The 23,461-nt window shown below is 36.0% G+C and overlaps 1 protein-coding gene across 4 annotated transcripts in view; it reads left to right on the top strand.

Moving 5' to 3' along the window:
- Window positions 1-23,461, top strand: part of LOC149541473 (ER lumen protein-retaining receptor B-like) — a 50,441-nt gene that overhangs the window by 6,484 nt on the left and 20,496 nt on the right. For all 4 annotated transcript variants that reach the window (XM_089796724.1, XM_089796723.1, XM_089796725.1 and 1 more), the window contains 2 exons: window positions 8,853-9,118; window positions 9,692-9,807. In XM_089796724.1, the coding sequence (XP_089652850.1) occupies window positions 8,853-9,118; window positions 9,692-9,807 (382 nt within the window). The remainder of the gene's footprint in view (window positions 1-8,852; window positions 9,119-9,691; window positions 9,808-23,461) is intronic.

Raw genomic sequence — 23,461 nt, 5'->3', positions numbered from 1 at the left:
AGGTGGAGATTTTTCATCTTTAGAGGGAGATGTTTGTAGCTCCAGAGGGAGGTTTCATCTGCTGTTATTCTTGTGACAATCAAGTTATTTGAGTTGAGAGGGAGTTCTTATGGAATCCCCAAAATTCTATACATCATACTGTTAATTTTTTGGTATTGTAGAATTTGAGACTCTTGTTGGAAAAGAGTCTCAGTTGTGATTTCTTTTCTTGCTGATTATTCTTATTTTTTATGTTTGTAGGTTCAGTCAGATAAAATTAAACAAATCTATTGAGACAAATATATATTTATACTTAGTATATATGAGATATAGTATGTAGACTCAAACAAATTAAATACTGAAGAAATCAAAATATCATGTGTAGAGAAATTAATATAATAGAGACTATGTGTGTACACACACACACACACACATACACACTTATTAATGTCTCTATATATATTAATCTCTTTCTAATATTTGATCAAATACATCACAATATTAATATCCAAATTTAAACTGACCGAATGAGATGTTTGACTGAGCAAGTTGTTTGACCGAGCAGCATTCATCATCCATGGGTTGTTTATGTTTAGGAGTCATGACCCACGATGGATCACGACTCCTACATAGGAGTGGTGATCCATCATGGATCATGATTCGACGATGGTTTATAACTATGCAGTAATATAGCGGACAAAAGTATTAGCAAACACATCATTGAAACAGTCTTCCTAAGTACTTAGTCTGCAATCAGTATTTATACATTCAGTCGATCACAGTAATACACACACACACACACACACACACACACACACACGCATACACTACAGTCTGAAATCAGACTAATAAATATATTGGATAATATAGTCTGCAATCAGATTTATAATTAAGAGCATTACATTTAAGAATGATAAAAGTGTATTAATCTTGTATGATAAATAATATATGTTAAATCTGATAACCAAATTTAACATGGTATTGGAGCAGGTTTGAGAAACGATATATCTATATATATATATACACACTACTGTCTGAAATCAGACTAATAAATATACTGGATAATATAGTCTGCAATCAGACTTGTAATTAAGAGCATTGCATTTAAGAATGATGAAAGTGTATTAATCTTGTATGATAAATAATATACGTTAAATCTGATAATCAAATTTAACATGGTATCAGAGCAGGTTTGAGAAATGATCAAGATCAGATTTTAAATCTATATATTCCATTGGAAATCTTGTCCGTACAGAATAGTGAATGGAATCAGACTTGAAGGCGCTTCAAATTTTGAAGCTTGGAAACCCAAATGATGCTAATACTAAGAAAGCATGAGATAAAAACAATTTAGAAATTCCTCCTAAATCTAATGACAATGATGAAAAGAGTCAATGGGAAAATGACAACACCAAAGCAATAGAATTAGTAGAAGACGGAGTAGAAGATCAATTTACTACCTATTATCACAAAGTTAGACTTTGCATACGATATGTTCAAAGCCCTGCATAACATGTTGAGAACAATGACACTAGCACGATTCTTACTCTTAAAAATCAACTCTAATATTAAAATGAATAAAGGAGAGACCATCACCTCATACTTTATGAGGATAATATAATTAAGAAACCAACTCTCAACAATTGGTCTCATCTATGATAGTAAAGAATTAACTATGATAACTTTAAACGGACTCGCTATCTCATGGGAAAACTTTAGACAAGGAATAAGAGCTTGTTCCAAGCTCCCCAAACTTGATCGATTAAAAGTTGACTGCATTCAAGAAGAGTGTAATCTAATATCTAGAGGAATCGGTATGGAATCCACAAATGAAGACATGTAGATTCTCACCGCTTATTTGAAAAAGAAAAAGGAAAGAACTCAAATGGTAAACGAATGTTAAAGAAATAGAGAGACTATTTTACAATACAATGTTATAGATGTGACAACTATGGTCATGCTGCAGCAAAATGTCCTGATAGACAAACGTCAAGCTTCCTTCACTGACGTCAGTAATTCAAACTTGGATTCAGAGAAACTTGTATTCTAAAGAACTCCAAAATATCTCAAAATTTTGTGAAATACTGGATTGAGAGGAGTTTACTGTTCTTTACAATAGGGTTACAAAACGAAAGAACATAACTGTCATTGAAGTTACCAAAGCCATAATGCAAGATCAAAACTTAGAAAATTAACTTCGAGCATATTTGTTTATTGTACTAATGAAACTTTTTTATTAATTAGGAGTGTTATTCGTGGCAATTTGGGACCTGTGTACATCATGAGGAAGCGATGACTTCCAAATGATTATCACTTGTATTTGTAAAAGGTGATAATCTTACAATAACTTAACTTTCTATTATGATGGACATCATATGATGTCTAAGGAGATCATGATAGGTTATATCTTGTAAATCAATCAACTAAGAGATAGATTTCGCCACATAGATATCTATGAGTTGCATTGTATAGATATGTCATGGCGGATTAACATCCTTAAACAAACCATGAATATAATGTTCCTATGGTAAGTATCATTGAGGGTACATGTGTATATACCATTGTGGACAATTTGAGTATTTGATGAATATCATGCGACTTGATATTTTGAGGCCATTACTCAAAGTACTTGGTGATATCATGTGACTTGATATTCTAAGGCCATTACTCTTGATATCATGAGATGATATTTAAATGGTGGGTATCTTCTAATCAAAGATATCCTTAATTATACAATTATTGATATTATGCTGAGCTAATAGCTAATCGTGTTGTTTATCCTCCCCAGCTAAGAGGGGGTGCTTATGTTTGTAGTACAGTCAGATAAAATGAGACAAATTTATTGAGGACACATATATATATTTATATGTAGTATATATGAGATATAGTATGTATACTGAAACAAATGTAACATTGAAGAAATCAAAATATTATGTGTAGAGAAATTAATATAATAAAGATTGATTGTGTGTGTGTGAATATATATATATTAATCTCTTTCTAATATTTGATCAAATACATTACAATATTCATAATCAAACATAAACTGATTGAATGAAATGTTTGGCCGACTGCCAGTCATCATCCGTGGGTTGTTTATGTTTATTAGTCATGACCGACGATGAATCACGAGTCCTTCATAGGAGTCATGATCCACTGTGGATCATGACTCCACGTTGGGTTATAAGTATTCAGTAATATAGCGCACAAAAGTACTAACAAACACATCATTCAAACAATCTTCTACTTTGTTTGCAATCAGTATTTATACACAGTCGATCACAGTAAATTTTATATATATATATAAAATTTATTACAGTCTGAAATCAGACTAATAAATATATTGGATATTATAGTCTGCAATCAGACTTATAATTAAGGTCATTATATTCAAGATTGACAAAAGTGTATCAACCTTGTATAGTAAATAATATATGTTAAATCTAATCATCAAATTTAATACTTATTTTTGTGAAATTATTAAAGTTGTAAGGACAACTATGATAACTACTTCACTTATGAGGTAAATCATAGTGAACATTTAGAGAGAGTCCATGATTTTGTCACGTTGAGAGATTCCATGATGGGAGTTGAATGTCATGTTGACATATTACATGATAGCATCACATTGAGAGAGTCCGTGATGTAAGCTAACTGTGAGTCTTGCAAGCTTGTCATGTTGAGAGATTCCATAATGGCATCGCGTTTAGAGAGTTTGTGATGTAAGAGCCTTGTAGGCTTGTCATCTTGAGAGATTCCATGACAACATCATGTTAGAGAGCCCGTGATGAAAGCTGGTCATGATTCTTGCAGGTTTTTCATGTTGAATGATTCCATGAATTATGTTATGTAGAGATAACATTTTTTATTAGATTCTATGTGTTTAGAATTTATCATTGACATTTTTTGGTTGCAACTATTTGTGACTGCTATGCTAAAGATCTCTCTCTTGCTAAGATGTAGTGTTGAAGATTGTAGATGTGATAGAGGTCTTTATCTTTGGTTTTAAAAATATGGTTGTTATAACCGTTATGGTCACCTCTAGTTGAAGAGGGCATTTGTGAAAATAATTGAGATAATATTGAATATAGAGACGTGTCATACGACATAATTGAGGCATGCATATGGAAATACAAAGAGTTAGTATTTGGAATTTGAAGAGACCTTCGGTTGTAATTTGAAGGGTCTATCTATTTGTTATATATATTTTATCAAGCAAAAAACGTTGTACACTTGAATATTTTCTTGATCAATGGAAGTTATATTTTGTTGTGTGGCTAGATTTGTTATATATATCACATCAAGCAAAAAATGTTGTACACTTCAATATTTTCGTGATCAAGAAAAGTTTTATTTTGTTGGGTGGCTGGGTTTTTCCCTTCAAGTGGAAGGGTTTTCCCAAGATAATCTTGTGTTTCTCTTGTATCAATTTTCGCTCTTCCTTATTGCTGTTAATCTTAATTTCTAGGCAAAACTTAATAGGGGCTACATCTCTGAACCCCCACCCACAATCATCTTGTCACCTCCCCGCCACTTTTCCATTGCCATCCCTAAATCTGGGCCTTTGGTCCCCTCATCCTTGAGACCTGTCTCTGCATACCCCCATCCCAAAACTTTGTGGAACATAGGTTATTAAGTTGAATTAATGTGATCGTATGTGTGTATAATTTCAATTGCTAGTAATGTAATGTGAAGAGTCTCTCTATTTCTTATATATATCTCATCAAGCAAAAAACATTGTACACTTGAATATTTTCTTGATCAATAAAAGTTTTATTTTGTTGTGTGGCTGGGTTTTTCCCTTTAGGTGGAAGGGTTTTCCTAGGATAATCTTGTGTTTCTCTTGTATCAATTTTTTGCTCTTCCTTATTGCTGTTATCTTAATTTCTGGGCTAAACTTAACAGGGGTTATATCTCCGAACCCCCACCCACAATCATCTTGCCACCTCTCCTGCCACTTTTCCATTGCCATCCCTAAATCTGTGCCCTTGGTCCCCTCATCCTTGAGACCCGTCCTTGCATACCCCCATCCCAAAACTTTGTGGAACATAGCTAATTAAGTTGAATTAGCGTGCTCATATGTGTGTATAATTTCAATAGCTAGTAAAAATTGAAAATTGCTTAGTAAAAAATTTGAGTTTGGAACTTGATACAATGATTGTATAACATTTCAATTTGTGTGCTTAGTCTTCAAAGTTAATGTTTGGCAGTGAACTTTATCACTGATCTTGTTTTGAAAACCCAATGTCACTATATTTTCAGATTTTCTATAAAATACATAATTATAGATAAAAAGTTGACGTAGCCAAAGTACCCTAGTCTACTATTCTGAAAAAATAACCATACCTATGCCCGTCTCTGTCTCTGAAGCACCCAAGTACTCTCGTCTCTGTGCAACCTTGATTAAAATATATAGTTATTAAACTAATGCAAATAAAATAGTTTTCCAAATAAAAGTTAAACTAAAAAATATTTAAATAAACTAGATTTTAGTAGCCTTAAGTGAATAAAATAGTTTTATATTCTATTCACTTATTATTGTGTCTGTGTATGCAGCAACTTGAATAGGTTTTAAAAGTTGATGTTTCATATAGTTATATGTAATATAAATAGGTATGTAAGTATTGAAAATACTATGTTATTTGTTTTGCACCTACATTTGTAACTTCAGGTCCAATCTGGGTTGGATATGGATTTGGGCTTTTGGTTTGGGGAATGGATCTAGGTAGGGCTTTGCAAAAGTTGGTGCATTCCTCTAGGGTGTACTTGTCCTGATTTTTGCCAACTTTTGCTGCTGTTACAACAAAACTGCTTTTCAAGATCCTTTGCTTATTATTGGTTTCGAAAGTGTGTCTTTGTCATCAATTTAATGCCCCAAATGTCATGAACCCAAGCAAATGAGTTTTATGTGCCAAATGCATATTAAAATTATTTAGACAATTGTCGTTAAGGACGTAGTTATTGTCAAATGTCTCAAATGTTTTGTGTTGTTATCGTCACCATCTAGATTCAAATCTCTGCTGGACTTCTGAGTATGCAGGTTTTGAGACCCTGCAGGGCCGTGGCAGTTGTGGGTACATTTAGATGGTTTAGGGCCAAATCCATAGGCCTGGGACAAAACCGTGGTTGAACCTTCCTGGCAAAAACGTTAGAAATTTCAAATTATAATGAAAAACCAAGCAAACAAAAAAAAATGACAATAACTTAACAAAACATTAAAAAGTTGAAATTGTAATGGAGAATGTAAAACAAACAAACAAACAAAAATGACAATAACTAACCCAGAAATGTGACTTTGAAATTGCTAGCAACATTTAAAGCACAAAACAAAAGAAGCCAATGTGAGTAGCACTGGTGCTACTTGTGGATTTAATGAACCTGCTGATGACATTGATGCTTTTGATGGAGGAAATTTGATGGTTTGTTTTGATTTTTTTGTTCAGTTTTATGTATATAAACCATTTTCAATTATCTCTAACATTTGATAATTGATATTAAATATAAATCAGTAGCATTGCTTTGTATTCAATTCTGTACATTTGTGCAAATCATATGTATGCTTGTGTGGCCAGACCAAGCTGTACCAAATCTGGGAAGGCTTTCCTGGTAAACTGTTGAATCCAAAACTAAATCTAAGCTTGGGTTGGGTCCGATTGTCATGTCCCCTCTTTTAGCTCAGTCTAGCAGAGACATGTGAGTCTCTTATTATGGGGTCTTGTAGGCTGACAAAGTTGGATAGAGACCCAGTATGGTTATTCAGTGTTGGGGACTTGATGTTCTGGCAGTTATTGATTAGTTGGGAGACGTTCCTTGTTTTTAGGAGGCAGTTCCTACTTTTTAGGAGGTATGATCTTGCCCAGGGTTGGGTCTCCATGAGATTACTCTTTGGGTTTAGTTTCAGAGGGATAGGGCTTGTTTCCTAAATTTTAGGAGCATCCCTAGATTTCAGGGATGAGATTGCGAGTGGATCCTTGATTTCCGACATCAGTTGCAGATAGGTGTTAGGATGATTTTATGGTTTGTGATGTCAATTGGGCATTTTGTGGCTATTTGGGTTATATTTTTAGTATTTCTTAAGTTAGCGTTTAATAATTAAATAAGGCTAAGTTATTAGCCATTTTGGAGTAATAAGGGGTTTTTGGCTCATCTGGATGTGCATCCTATGGTGTGATAGCTTGTTGGAAAGGTTTCGAAATTCTCTAAATCTTTCTCTTTGGTCTCAGGGCAATTCAGTGAACAGATTTTTGTTTATGAGGAAAAATGTCATTTTCTAGTAACATAACCACTTTAAAATAAGAAATTATAACACTTTCACTACCCAACGCCACTTGGAGACACTTAGGGTTCGATTTGCAATTGAGAGGGGTTATAAGGAGATAGAAGTTTCATTCTAAGATCATCTTTTGCATATTTGACAACTTGTTTATGAATTTGCTCTGAATGGGCGATTTCTAGTCTGGGACGCAAACCCCAGGTTAGTGATTGGCTGGGATGTAGCCCTCAGCAGTCTTTGGCATCAAATCTCTTAGGTATTGTGCATGGTGATTAAGGACAGAGGCATCAATTCTTATTTGGGTTTCAGCGTGGCATATCATCTTTCCAGTTGGGACGTGGTTCACTGCAGCCTGTGGGACACCATTTGCAGCAGATACACCATGTGGTGTATAGAGTATTGCTTGTATTCACCTCCAAAGGTATGCTGGATTCAAGAACAATCTTCACCTTCCAGTTTGACATCAAATTTGTATGTGAGCTTTGGAAAATGCATTGGATTTATTGCTTGGCTCTATAATTCAGACAAATCAGCCTGGTATGTTTTGCAATAATTCTGATTTTTACCGAATACTTTATTTATTTCAGTCTTGTTTCATGGTTGCTGTTCCCTATTCCTTTCTATGTTATAAAACCATCAAAAACAAACAAACCTTTCTGCACTTCTGTCTAGTTCTGCAAGAAAACATAAATAAACAGGAAAACAGATTTAAAAATATAAAATTACAGCAGATCAGCAGAAGAGATCCATCAGGGATCTTTCACCGATTTGAATGATGTTGTTAGAAGTACTATCTTAGCATCTGTGATACAAGCATAACACTATCTCTTATCCAGGTGGAGGATAAGATAGATGAAATACTACGCCATTGATGTTCATAGGTGACTTGGATAGTTAAATGAGACTGAAAGTGCAGCTAGCAGAAGTAACAAGAGGAGGTGCCTGAGGCCCTGAAGCACCACAACCAGCAGAAAATAGACATAAAACTGGTTGTATGAGGAAAATATAAATCTAGAAGCCCTAAGAAAGTGTACGGATATATAAATAGCTATATTAAAACAGTCCTTAAGTTATACAATTGAGATCATTAGTCAGCATTAGAAGGTGAAAAGATGATTGGTAGTTGAGAATTACTAGATGATTGGGCTGCCAAACTCCTACGAATCTGGAATTCTGTAGGTATCTGTGCTGTCTTTGTTGCATACCATATCTGTACGTGTTTCTGGTACAGTGGTACGTATACACTGGGAGGGAGGGTCCATTATCCAGCAACTCTGTTGATTGGGCAGTTCAGAGATTGATAATGTTACAGAGCTGAAACTCTTAGGTTGTTCGCTGTAAAATTAAATGGAAACATACCCCTCAAAAAATTATTAGTTTCACTAATAGCCAATAATACATATTACTCTGAACATCTTATGACCCCATTTGATCAAGTTTTTTGTAGTTGAGATACTGGGTCCTAATTTGTAGTATCTTCTTATGTTAGTAGTGAAAGCTCTTCTTACTTGAAAAATTTGTATCAAAAAAGTCAAATCTATACTGGCTTTCCAATTTTAATATTCTGAAAACTTTATCTTATGGTTTTCATGTCTATCAGGAATCTCACTGAAAACACAAGAACTTTACGCTCTTGTCTTTGCTACGCGGTATTTGGATTTCTTCACAAAGTATTATTCCTTATACAATACAGTCATGAAGATTGTTTTCTTGGTTACAGCCTTCTCTATTTTGTGGTATATGAGGTTTCATAAGGTTGTTCGACAGACATATAACAAAGATCAAGATACTTTTCGACATTATCTTCTGGTCATACCATGTTTTGTGCTGGCACTTCTGATCCACCGTAATTTCACAGTACAGGAGGTGCGATTCTTCTTGCCTTCTTTTCCTAGTCTATAAACTCTTGATTGACATTTATTCATGTCAAATGGACCAATGGCTTAAAACTTATTTTTTTACAAAGAAGTTAAACATGGAGGATATGTCAGTACTTTGAATTCTGGATAGGTTTCTCTAGGTATTTGTCCACAACAGACTATTAATTAGGCTTCAATTACTACTCAGTATGTCATGTTATTCAATTTATTTATATTTTGTTAGCTTTACAAAAATCTAGCTTTGCCTGATTTGGGGACATTATAGGGAGGTTGGATGGGTCATGCTGTTAGTAAAATTGAACTGTACTCTACCATAGACTCCAGGGAACATTGCCATTTGCATGGCTGTTTTCATGTGTCCAATCAAACACCAAATATGACTCAATAATGTGGACTCTGGAGGATAGCTAGCAATTTGGTCTTTATAAATAGAAGTTCTATGTTTTAGAATAGACAAACTGTGTTGAAAATCATCATCCAGCAAAATTAATAGGACAGATGTCATTTTCATGACTTCTTGTTGTTTATTCCTTGAACTAACAGTGTAACCATTGCATAGGTTTTATGGACTTTTTCATTATATCTTGAAGCAGTGGCTATTCTTCCCCAGCTTGTATTATTACAGAGATCACGGAACATTGATAATTTGACTGGGAATTATGTCTTCCTTCTTGGGTATGTTACTCTTTGGCAGTTTATTTGTTGATTAAATCGATTTTAAGAAGTTATTTTGTATGTCATTGGCAAGTCTACACAATATATAGAAACAGACAGTCCACATATTTACCTTGATACACATTTTGTTCCTGTGTTTCCTGGATGAGAGGGGTGGGTTTTGGGGATGTTGAATTCTTTTCCAGATTTTTGGAATGGCTATTAAATAAATTATAATATATAAAAATTAATATTTAGAAAAATTCTAGTACAAAGAAGAAAAGGAGTTGCTTTTTATCACTTCTGTAAACAGCTTGAGTAATTAAGTTGAAATTTAGACAGTTTAAGAATATTTTGCATCAGATACAGCAAATCTTGATATGTCTTTATTGAGTTTATTCCTTTATCTTAAGTAGATACACCAATCATACTACATAAAAGAGCACAGAGCTCCAGCACAATTCATTAAACAAATAAATATAAATACATCACTGCTGACCAAATCTTCAATTTGATAATGGGGTTTAACCGATTTAACATGTTATCAAGGGTATTCACCAGAGAATGGAATTTGTCAAAAAGGTCCACAATAAGTTCCTGTATTAATGCACACGTCCCAGAAATCCAGAATCTTCACTAAGATCATTATTATGCTTTCAAAATCATTTGGCTATAAACATACAACCATCACTTGGAGTCAAGATTGACTCAGCAAATTAAAAGTATAAATGGAACTCAATTACTTGGCTTTTAATCTGGTTTATTGCAACATATTTTGTTTTTTGTTTTTAAAACCAAAGTAGGGGTCTAGGAATGACATCCCCCAATAGTATAGTGGGCCTGCCTAAACTAAAGTCTTTAGGGGCACAAAGACCTTATGACGCATGCACCTTTTTTTTGTTATTTTTATATTTTAATGCAAACTAGCTGTTTTTTATAGTTGGTTGGAGACTTCCTCTTGCTCTCATCCTCTTCTGGCAATTGCAATATAACATATGCCGTAACATATCTATAGGTTTTTAGGGTTGGACACTTTGGTAGGCACCTTTAAAGTTTAGGATTTTAGGTTTTGTGTTAATATCTTTAAGTAACATGAATTCTTTTTATGGATGTAGAGGACGTTTCGATATCCTTGGGATTGTCAAGGTATATCTACAGTTTCTTGGTGACAATAGAATGTCCTCCCTTAGAGGGTAACCTACCCAAGACAGCAGGGCTATGTTTCATTCCTGTGCTGCAACCATTTAGATGTTCCCATTCCCATAAACAAGGTAAAATTCAAAGGGACGTGTCCCTGGGGAACATTGTTTTATTCAATAGCTAGTCTATTAAATTTACTCTTTTTCAAATAGATACATTTATATATGCCAAACATGATCCCAATCATTTTGAGACACGTTTCTCAGAAATGATTTACTGATTTATAGGAATACAAAGCATAAAATACTGGATTAGTTAGGTATTTTAATTCTTGTGGGATTTGCTACGCATAGTTTTTAAATGTCATTTGACCTCCTTGAATAGTCACTATTCTAATGAAATTATCCGTCATTGATGCTAATAATTACCAGGGAAGGGGACTTGCTTAGCACTCAAACACTTCCAAGCATTTGTGAATAGGGGAAAAAATAGTAAATATAATACACCAGTTTGGGCTTTGGACTGCTTAGCTTATTAACTCAAATACAACTCAACAATGCATTCATGTTAAGTGAAAGCTTTCATGAGCATTTTAGTTTTTGTGAGATCTGATATGTGCTTTGTGGTCATCTTACAATTGCTTCTATTAGTAGTCACTACACGTGTCATCTTTTTTTTCTCAGATGCTGGAATAATTACAAGGGAAAGTGGACTCCTTAGTATGCAAGTAGCTTTTAAGCATTTGGCTGTAATAGTAAAGACATGATTGGGTTGTAATTGGGTTAACCACAAATTGTGAGAGGAGCATGAAAGCATTTATTTCTTTAAGAGGTTTATGAATAGTGAAAGAGGATAGAAAATGAACATTCCAAGGTGGTAGATTACATTTGTTATTTCACCCCGCTAGTGGCAAATGCTCAAAGGTACTTGAGTACCAAGTATATTCTCTTCACTTTTAATTTTTTGTAGATCATTTAGTGGAATTTTTATAGGTGCCCCCACCTTAGCATAAAAACACACATGATATACTACTAGAAAAAGTAGAGACACTTCAAAAATTGCGCTAGTCCAAGATAAGATCACCCATAGAGACAAACAAAAAAGCTGGTTTTGCTACCTTACTCACATGGGTGTACGGTGTACCAGCCTATACGATATAACTCTAGTAACAGATACAAACACCTTACTTCTAGAACCCCACTCAGTACAAAGCAATAAACACTAAAATAAAAATAAAAAAACTATGCCACCCTCATCATTATACCAACAACTGCCCTTGGGCTGCTATGTTCATGTTAGTATGAGCCAAACTTGAGAGTTTAGGAACCATTTGGCATTATTAAGCTCTCTTCTTTGTTACGCCCTATGGATTGAGCTGCCATAGAACAGTAGAATGATATAATCATTGCTTACATCAAACCTCCTATGCACTACATGTAAACCCATCATCACCTTCACAGTAGTTAGTCTCCAACAGGCCAATTTCCCCTACTATGCAATAGTGAAGACATTGAACCTTCACTGTAAAGATTCTGCAAATTCCTTATCTCTGAATCAGACTTTTAATCCAGTCTTTAAATGCCGAGAATGGTCTTCTAAGAATTTTGAATATTGATGGAGTTAATTCCTAATTTTATGCAGATCCAATAATGAATATTCGACTTTTGATTGTGAGGAAGTATCTTTGATATTATTTGCAGGATATAGATACTTAGAGGAGCAGACTTTGTTGTAGCTGTGTGTCCTTAATCTGCATCTATAACCTCCCTATATATCCTTCCTAAAGGGTATGTCCCTCAAAGGGACATAACCCTTCCTAAACTAACACTAACTAAACTCCCTCTAAGTCGGCGATTAGAGAAGACAAATTAATAACACCTAAATAACTATGTGTTAGTTTAGTTAAGCATCATACTACTGCTTCTTGAAAAGTTGCCGGCTCCTAGGAAGAGTTATATATATAATATACTGCCAGTTTATATAATAAGAAGAGGAAGTATGGTCTGTATTATCAGACTTGTAGGTTATTTGATTAATATTCTTAACACTCCCTCTTAACTTGATAATCCTATAGAGAGATATTATATCTAGCAACACCAATACAGATGAATAAGCAATAATAAATACTCTATATTTGTCTGTTTCTTCTTAGTATGTGTTATCATAGAACACATGATACAAAGTCATATTACTAAACTTGTGATATGACAAATCACTGCTACTAGTGATATTATACAGAATAAATTTGAAGAGTAATCTCTTCATTTATCCAAGGTGTGATTTCATAGAAACTGGTATTTCTATATCACAACAAGATCTTGAGTTTTAAGATCTATCAGAATACAAGATAAACTTGGAGAATACTAAGATTCTTCCTTTATTCAATTTGTGACCCATGAACATAGCAATGGCAATATCACAATATGATCTAAAACTCCTCTAGATCTTACAGTAAAATCTACTGTTTAGAACATTATCTAATAGATCGTCATCTCTCATAATGCCTTTTTATACAAGTGTTCATTATTTAAGAGATCGTCACCTCTTTAAATGATGAATACACATGGTAGAGCCCATAACAGTCAATAGCCTAACAAAATAAAATAATTTTATTAATAATCAAAAGAGAACAAATAGATTACAATTGAATCATACCAAGTCTCCTCCTAAAATGTTCTATCTTCACTCTTGATAGAGGTTTGGTATGTCTGTTGTCTGATCTACAGTGCAAATGTATTCCAATTTTACAAAATTCCTATCTACCATATCTCTTACATAATGGTAAAGAATTTCAATATGCTTGGACCTGTCATGGAAAACTGGATTTACTAAGAGCTTGATGGAACTCTGATTATCACAATGAATAATCGTAGGATTCATGGTTTGCCCAAATAATCTCACAAGTCACAGGTAACTTCCTCAGCCAGATTGCTTCTCGAGAGGCCATCGTTGCTGCAATGTATTCGGCTTTTGTGGAGCTCTGAGCTACTGAAGATTGCTTTCTGCAAATCCAAGATATCATAGCTGATCCTAAACTGAAACAACATCCTGAAGTACTTTTTCTATCTTTAACACTTCCACTCCAATTTGAGTCGGTAAATCCATGCAAGTCTAAAGCAACTTCCTAATATTTGAGTCCAATATTAAGAGTGCCTTGAAGGTATCTCATTATGTGTTTAACTGCAACTAGGTGAATCTCCTTCAGTTCACACATAAACTGACTTAAGGCATTGACTGCATAGCAAATATCTGGCCTTGTATTTACTAAGTACATAAGGGACCCAATCATTTGTCTATAGAGAGTATAATCTATGGAAGGTGATTCTGCTGTTGCTTCGTTAAGTTTATGTAGATTAGATTCCATTGGAGAAGACATAGGTTTGCAATTCCACATTCCAAATCTCTTCAAAATGTCTGATGTATACTTTCCTTGATTAATTATGATACTGTCAAAATTTTGTTGTACTTCCAGTCCTAGGAAGTAATGGAGTCCCAAATCTTTCATTTTGAACTCTCTAGTTAGATCTTTCATGCATTGATCTATGAGACGATCATCTCCTGTTATTAGTAAATCATCGACATACAGTATCAGAATTACTATATCATCTTTATCTCTTTTATAATATAAATTTAGATCAGCTTCATTCTTGGAGAATCCTAAGCTGGTGACATACTTATCAATTCTTTCATATTAGACCCTAGGAACATGTTTAAGTCCATAGAGAGCTTTCTTGAGCCTGCAAACAAACGTGTTAGGATCATGAGTTTCAAATCCTTCCAGTTACTCTAGAGATACTTCTTTTGAAATCTTTCCATTTATGAATGCTGTTTTTATTACAATAATAGATAAGACGTCTATTATTAGTTAATGGTTATCTTGTAAATATCTTTAGCTTTAGTTTGCTTTCGTTTTTTGCTTTCTCTAGAATAGAATGTTTCTATTCTTTATGATCGTTTCCTAAGGAAACATTGTCTCTTCCTTTTGTATAAATTGACCTTTCGATCTCTGTTATTAATAAGCAAGTATTTACCAATTACCTCGTAATATGGTATCAGAGCTAAATACTTAAATTTTTTCGGAAAAATTTATAATTTCTTTTTGAAATTATTTGTTTAAATTTTTCCAAAATTATTTCAGCTAATTTCTCCAAAACCCACCTAGGGTTTTTCTGCTTGGAGAAATTCCCGAATTACGGGTCTGCAAATCGCGTGGAAATCGTGGCCATTTTTTGGAGACTCACGTTTTTGGGGTGAAAATCTGCATGTTTCTGTATCAAATCTTCATGCTCTTAGATATCTCAGTCTGTCATCGTGCTCTGGGAAGCAGATTCGACCATTTTTCATCAAGAAATCTGAAGTTTTTTCAAGCTTTTTTCAGCTAGGGCCGTTTTTTTTTCGAAACCCTAATTTTTGGGGTCGAAATTTTTTTTTGTTTGCAGATTCTTGGTGGGTTTTTCAAGAGCTCAATTGGGTTGTCGTCCGTTTTTTTTGGGTGCCTCGATTTTTGTGCCTCGATTTTCAAGCCAGCAGATTCAGAAAATGACAGGAGATTCCTTTTAGGTTTTTCGAGCTCTCTTTTGGGTCATTCTCTGATTCTTTTGGGTCTTCCGTATTTTTGCCTCGAAGAACGTGCCTTCACAGATTTTCACAGTTTTCATTGAAAAACGTGCCATGGCATCTCTGACAAATATTTTGCTCGAGCATAATTCCAAATTCAATTGTCGCAATTATGGAACCTGGAAGCAGCGCATCATCGCAATCTTCGAATATCGAAACACCGATCAACTTGTTCTGGGTGTTAAGCAGCGTCCGACTTCTCCGGGTCCTGATTAAGATACATGGGATCTGAACAATCGAGAGGCAGTAATGCTTCTCAAACTCTCCGTCGCTGATGACCAGCTTTCTCAGATTCCATCCGGCAAGACAGCGGCCGAAATTTGGACACATCTCAAAGGTCTTCATGAGACTTCCGACAAGAGCAGAGCCTTCTTTCTGAAAAACACTCTGTTTTCTATTGTCATGGATGAGCGCACCTCGCTCCAGGCACACCTGAATCGGATTCAGGAAATCCGTGATCAGTTACTTGCCATCGGTCACAAGATGGAGGAAGAGGATATTGTGGTAATCACTCTTCGGAGTTTACCAAATTCCTATGAGCATTTTATCGAGACTCTCAACATCACATCTACTGGTGTTGATCTAAAGTTCACTGATCTCTGCACCCTGCTACTTCAGCAAGATCAGTGGAAACAACAGTTCGGTAGCAGCTCCAGTTCCACCTCCACTGAGCAAGCCTTTGCTGCGAAATCCTTTCAGAAGGATAAGGGCAAGTTTCAGCAACCATCTCAGCAGAAGTCTTCTGCTCCAGCATCCGATGGTACCAAAAAGAAGAACATTCAATGCAACTATTGCCACAAGTATGGTCACATGAAGGTTGCATGTCGGAAACGCTTAGCTGCCCAGTCTAAGCAATCAGGTTCGCAACCCAAAGCGAACAGTGCAGAGCACACTGAGCAGGCGGAATCTGACTTTTACGCCTTCATGGCTAAAAGACCCGCAGATCATGTACAGTCATTTGCCTGGTACATTGATTCAGGTGCCTCTCGACATTTCACTCACTGCAGAGACTGGTTTACTGACTACCAGCCTTATTCAGATTTTGTTATCTTTGGTGGTGGAGAAGAGTACACGGTTGTTGGTAAAGGCAACATTCAAATTCAGTCTGTTGGGAGGAAGCTCATATTCCTTGATGTGTACTACGTTCCAGGGATGGAACTAAATCTACTCTCGGTCAGTCAGTTGCTGCGACATTCTCCACACTTGGCAGTCACCTTCAGTTCACATCAGTGCATCATCACTGATCGGGCGACTAAGTCTACTGTTGCAGTTGGTCTTGACGATCATGGTCTTTTCAGACTTATTGATTCTGGTGATTCTCAGGACTTAGCTATGGCTGTTCGACGATCTTCCATTAGCACACTTTGGCATCAGCGATATGGGCACTTAAATGTGCATTATCTCTCACAACTTGCTCGGGATGAGCTTGTTCTTGGTTTGCCAGAGATTCAAACCCAACACCTTGGAGTTTGTGACGCATGTCAGGCTGGGAAGCAACATCGCACACCTTTCCCTAGTGGCGATTCTTGGCGAGCTTCTCAAGTACTTCAGCTTGTTCATGCTGATATCTGCGGCCCTATGGCCACTCCTTCTGTTCTTGGGTACAGGTATTTTCTGTTGTTTGTAGATGATTTCAGTAGAAAAATGTGGGTGTATTTCCTTACAAGGAAATCCGATGCATTTATTGTATTTCAGAAGTTGAAACCCTTAGTTGAAAAAGAGTCTGGGAAATCTATTATTACTCTTAGATCAGACAATGGGGGGGAATTTTGTTCTAATGTTTTCTCTAGCTTCTTGGATACACATGGCATCCAACGCCAGTTCACCACACCCCACACGCCACAACAAAACAGTGTAGTTGAACGTCGGAACAGGACAATCACTGAGATGGCTCGTTCCATGCTCGAACACAGACATGTTCCGAAGCGTTTTTGGGCAGAAGCAGTTAACACTGCAGTTTATCTGTTGAACCGGTCACCCACAATGGCGGTCAAAGCTAAAACTCCGGAAGAGGCCTAGTCAGGTCGCAAGCCCAGAATCAGTCACTTGAAGGTTTTTGGCTCTCTTGCTTTTGTTTGGATCCCTGATGCCTCACGCACCAAGTTGGATGCCAAGAGTCAGAAACTGATGCTTGCTGGATATAGCAGTCTTCACAAAGCCTATCGCCTTATTGATGTTGAGACATCTTGTCTCATATATAGCCGCGATGTAGTCTTTGATGAGCAGCGAGGACCATTCATGCCTGTTTCTCCTGTTCCTGATCCAGCAGACCAGCCTATGCAAGTTCATGATTTGGGAGTTCGGCTTCCATTAGGTCCACCTGATGGGAGGGCTCGAGTAGCTCCGACAGCTCCAATCCTGCCAGTGATACCTGTACAGACACCTCCGACTTCTCCTGCAGGATCACCTCGTTTTGAAGATGCTTCACCTGAGTTTGATCCAGATTCTTCTGATCAGGATCCTGCTGATCAAGCATCTCCTAGTACTACTGTTGGTCATTCTCCTCTCCGGCCTAAGTGGTGGGCTAAGACACTTGCTGATCTTCATGATGATGAGCTCATTGATGGGAGAACTACTCGGAAAAAGAGCAAAACTATAGATTCTGTTAACTTTGCTCTTATGGCCAACATTCACAGTGTGTTTGAACCTCAAACATATTCCGAGGCTAAAGGAATTCCAGAGTGGGAACAGGCCATGCAATCTGAACACCAGAGCCTGCTAAAGAACAACACTTGGGTCTTTTCTGATCTTCCCCCAGGGAAGAAACCCATTAGCTGCAAATGGGTCTACAAAATCAAATACAAATCAGATGGTACTTTGGATAAGTACAAAGCTCGTTTAGTGGCAAAGGGCTTTTCTCAGCGTCAGGGCATTGATTATGAGGAGACCTTTGCTCCTACTGCAAAGATGAGCACCATCAGATTAGTCCTAGCCATGGTAGCACAGTTTGGCTGGAAGGTCCATCAGATGGACATAAAGAGTGCTTTCCTGAATGGTGATCTCCATGAAGAGGTCTACATGACGCAACCTCCTGGTTTCAAGGTTGCTGGTAAAGACCATCAGGTTCTCAGATTGGTAAAAGCTCTCTATGGTTTGAAGCAGGCCCCTCGGGCATGGTACATCAAGATTGATACGTACCTCAGTGATCAAGGCTTCAAGAGGAGTTCTTCAGACTCAAATCTGTACATCAAGACTACTGACAATGACATCATCCTTCTAGTTATCTATGTGGATGATCTGATCATCACTGGCAGTTCGGCATCTTTGATTCAGGGAATCAAACAACACTTATGCCAGTCTTTTGATATGACTGACCTTGGGCTCATGCATTATTGCTTAGGTGTTGAAGTTTGGCAACAGTCTTCTGGTATATTCATCTCTCAGTCCAAATATGCCAGAGCCTTGTTAGACAAATTTCTAATGCAGGATTGCAAACCTGCATCTACACCTATGGAGAAAGGTCTCAAGTTATCAGCCAAGTCTGATTCTCCTTCCGTTAATGATACTACGTATAGGCAACTAATAGGCAGCCTCATCTACCTATCTGCTACTAGGCCTGATATCAGCTTCGCAGTCAGCTATATTTCACGCTTTATGACAGCTCCTAAGGCTGATCATTGGATGGCAGCAAAGCGCGTGCTTTGTTATGTGAAGGGCACTTTTGATTATGGACTTCTGTATTCTCGGAGTTCTAATCCTAAACTCAGTGGGTTCACAGATTCAGATTGGGCAGGCTCTGTTGATGATAAAAAGTCAACATCTTGATATGTGTTCAGTTTGGGATCCGGTGCAGTCACATGGACCAGCAAGAAGCAGCAGGCAGTTTCTCTCTCTTCTACAGAGGCTGAATATAGAGGGACTATTAAGGCAGGATGTGAAGCTGTCTGGCTTCGTCGGATGCTTGGGGATATGCAGATGTCACCAGCAGGACCGACTACTCTGTTTGTTGATAATGAAGGCGTTATCAAGTTAGCACGGAATCCAGTCTTCCATGAACGAACCAAGCATGCGGATGTTCATTGTCATTACATACGACAACTGGTTGAAGACAGGACTATAGATCTGCAGTATGTTCCTACCTCAGATCAGACTGCAGACATTCTCACCAAGCCTCTTGGTCCTGATAAGTTTGTCAAATTCAGAGGACAACTTGGTGTGTTAGATAGATTAACCATTAAGGGAGGGTATTACAATAATAGATAAGACGTCTATTATTAGTTAATGGTTATCTTGTAAATATCTTTAGCTTTAGTTTGCTTTCGTTTTTTGCTTTCTCTGGAATAGAATGTTTCTATTCTTTACGATCGTTTCCTAAGGAAACATCGTCTCTTCCTTTTGTATAAATTGACCTTTCGGTCTCTGTTATTAATAAGAAAGTATTTACCAATTACCTCGTAATAGTTTTTACATCCATCTGATGCACCTTCCATCCCTTTGATGTAGCAATTGCTAAGACTGCTCTATAGAGGCATATTTGGCAATAGGAGCAAAAGTTTCTTCATAATCAATCCCTTCTTTCTGAGGAAATCCTCTTGCTGGAAATTTGGCTTTATACTTCTCAATACTACCATCAACAGCATGCTTTATTTTAAATATCCATTTGGAAGAAACAACAAATTTTCCTTTAGGTCTTGAAACAATTTTCCAAACATCATTTTTCATAATAGATTGGTATTCTTCTGTCATAGCTTCTTTCCAAGCTGTACGTTTAATAGCATCAGAAGGATTGGTTGGCTCTGTTTTGGATAAATCACTCATTTTTGTTGTATAAATAGAGAATCTTTTAGGTTTTTTGCTTTCTCTGACTGTTCCAGAAGGTGCAACAAAGCCTTGAGCTGCTTCAACTGTTTTAATGGCCCAAAGTGGTCTTTTCTTTGAATTTCATTTTCAATTTCTTCTAAGTTCTCCCTCTGGGACCTAGATTCACTATTTCTTTGAAAACTAGAGAAAGGAGAAGGTTCATCATAACTTATGGCTCTTTTGAATGCAAGATCTTCTTCAAAAATTATATCTCTGCTAAGTTCAATATTTTTTTGTCCAGGTATGAAAATCCTATATGCCTTAGATGTTTCACTATACCATACAAAATACCTTTCCTTCCAGAGGGTTCTAACTTGGTTCTCTTTTCTTTTGGAACATGAATATATACAGGACATTCAAAAATTCTAAGACAACTTATATTGGGTTTTACTTTAGTAAATACTTCTTTAGGGGTTTTATCTTTAAAATAGGAGTGAGGACCTCTGTTTTGAATATATACAACAGTACAAGAGGACCTCTGATTTGAATATATACAACAGTACAAGAGGCTTCTGCTCAAAGATAATATTCTAGATTTTGATAAAAAATTATAGCTCTAGCAGTGTCTATAATTGTCCTATTCTTTCTTTCTGCTACCCCGTTTTGCTCTGGATTATAAGGAATAGTGTACTCCCTCTTAATCCCTAATTCTTTTCAAAACCTTTTAAACAAATTTGAGGTATATTCTCCTTCGTTATTAGTTCTGAGGGTTTTAATTTTATGCCCTAAAAAGTTTTGAATTCTTTAAACCTTTGTAGGATTTCTTCTAATTCCTTGCATTTTAAAAAATAAATCCATCTTTTCCTAGAGAAGTCATCTATGAACAAGATATAATACTAGAATCCTCCAAGAGAAGGAACAGACATGGGTCCACATAAATCATAATGAATTAACTCGAGTACATTATTTGTTTTCCTAGTACTATCATAAAAGGGACATCTAGTGTTCTTACCCAGAGCACACCCTTTGCAAATACTTGGATGGTCTTTATTTAGTTTAGGTAATCCAGTAACCATCTTCTTCATAGTTGATAAAGTTTTGAAATTTAGATGCCCTAAACTTCTGTGCCATATTTCATTTGTATCTGTAGCTTTGTGAACTAGGGCTTGAATAGAACGACTAGGTTCTGTATTCAATTCATACAAATATCCTTTTCTTTGACCAATTAACTTTGCTTTCTTGATAGAGGAGTTCTTAGCCCAAGTTAATACTTTGCCATCTACGAATGCAACATCGTGCCCATCATCTTCAAGTGTTGTAATTGAGATTAAGTTTCTTTTAATTCCTGGTACATAGAGTACACCTTTAAGAAGAAGAGTATTTCCTGATTTTAGTTTCAAAGTACAATTTTCAATTCCCTTCAACAGAGTGTGCTGAGTTATCACCAATGGTAACTTCACCATTTCTCTGATAAAGAATCTAGAGTTTCTTTGTATTTTGTTATGTGTCTAGAAGATCCACTATCAATTACCTATGCTTTATTTGAAATTTCATTTGATAGAGAGGAATACAAAACACGGTTCTCAAGATCATAATTATCTTCTTGTCTAATGACATTTGTACAATTTGCTTGTTGTTTGGAATTTTCAAGACAATTAGATATATAGTGTCCACATTTTTCACATTTGAAACACTTTATTTTAGATAGATATTTCTTGGATTTTCCATTCATTTGATTTCCCTTTTTCTTCTTGAAATGCTACTTCTTGCCCTTATAGGAGTTTGTATTAAGAACGTGAAGTTCTTCATCTTCTACTTTTGGTTTCCCTCCTTTCTTTAGTTTTCTGGATTCCTCTTGAAGACAATCATTCTTGAGTCTGTTAAAGTCAAGAAGCTTATCTCTGGCACTTATTCCTTTTGCAAATCTCTCCCATGAATTTGACAATCCATCTATAGCCATAAGTGTTAATTCTATGCCACTAATGATGGTTCCTATGGTTGATAGTTCATCTATAATGCCGACAACTTTTAGGAAGTAAGAATTTATCGATTCTCCTTTCTTTATCTGAATGTGATTTAGTTGCCTTTTCAGTGCAAGAACCTTAGTTGCATTGTTTACTTCATAGGCATTTCGTAATGCATTAATCATATCAAAGGGAGTTTGATGTTTTGTAAGCATAGGTACAATATCATTTTTTACTCCATCCAAGATGATTTGAATAGCTTTTCTATTTCCTCTACTCCAGATAGATTTGTGAGGTTCAACTAGGGGTTGTTTGGATGCTCCATCAACGAATTGTTTTACATCGTTCTTTTCAAGAATCATCATGATTCTGAATTTCTAGGCTTCAAAGTGCTCTTTCCCATCAAACTTGTCCTCGAGTTTGATTGTGTATGCCATTGAAGATAGAAGATAGTTGCTAGATATATATAGAGTCTGATGATTGAATTTTGCAGAGCCTAGGTTCGACTACCAGAGCTCTGATACCATGTAAAGATTCTGCAAATTCCTTATCTCTGAATCAGACTTTTAATCTAGTCTTTAAATGCTGAGAATGGTCTTTTAAGAATTCTGAATATGGATGGAGTTAATTCTTAATTTTATGCAAATCAAATAATGAATATTCGACTTTTGATTGTGAGGAAGTATCTCTTATATTATTTGTAGGATATAGATACTTAAGAATTTTAATGGGTAAAAGTGCCCTAGAATAGGTGCGGGAAATGTGTGGGGTGTGTGGGTATGGAAATAGTGGTTTGGGGGGATTTTTAGAGGAGTAGACTTTGTTGTAGCTATGTGTACTTAATCTGCATCTATAACCTCCCTTTATATCCTTCCTAAAGGGTATGTTCCTCAAAGGGACGTAACCCTTCCTAAACTAGCACTAACTAAACTCCCTCTAAGTCGGTGATTTGAGAAGACAAATTAATAACACCTAACTAACTATGTGTTAGTTTAGTTAAGCATCATACTGTTGCTTCCTAAAAAGTTGCCGGCTCCTAGGAAAAGTTATAAATATAATATACTGCCAGTTTAGAGATATATAATAAGAAGAGGAAGTACGGTCTATACTATCAGATCTATAGGTTATCTGGTTAATATTCTTAACATTCACCTTCCATATTGTATTCTTCAATTGACCTCCTTGAATAGTCATTTTACTAATGAAATTATTTG

The sequence above is a fragment of the Cupressus sempervirens genome, chromosome 8 (genome assembly GCF_028749045.1).
Source record: "Cupressus sempervirens isolate cs-2001-9-10 chromosome 8, ASM2874904v1, whole genome shotgun sequence".
Taxonomy (NCBI): domain Eukaryota; kingdom Viridiplantae; phylum Streptophyta; class Pinopsida; order Cupressales; family Cupressaceae; genus Cupressus; species Cupressus sempervirens.
This window is presented reverse-complemented; position numbering and strand designations above follow the sequence as displayed.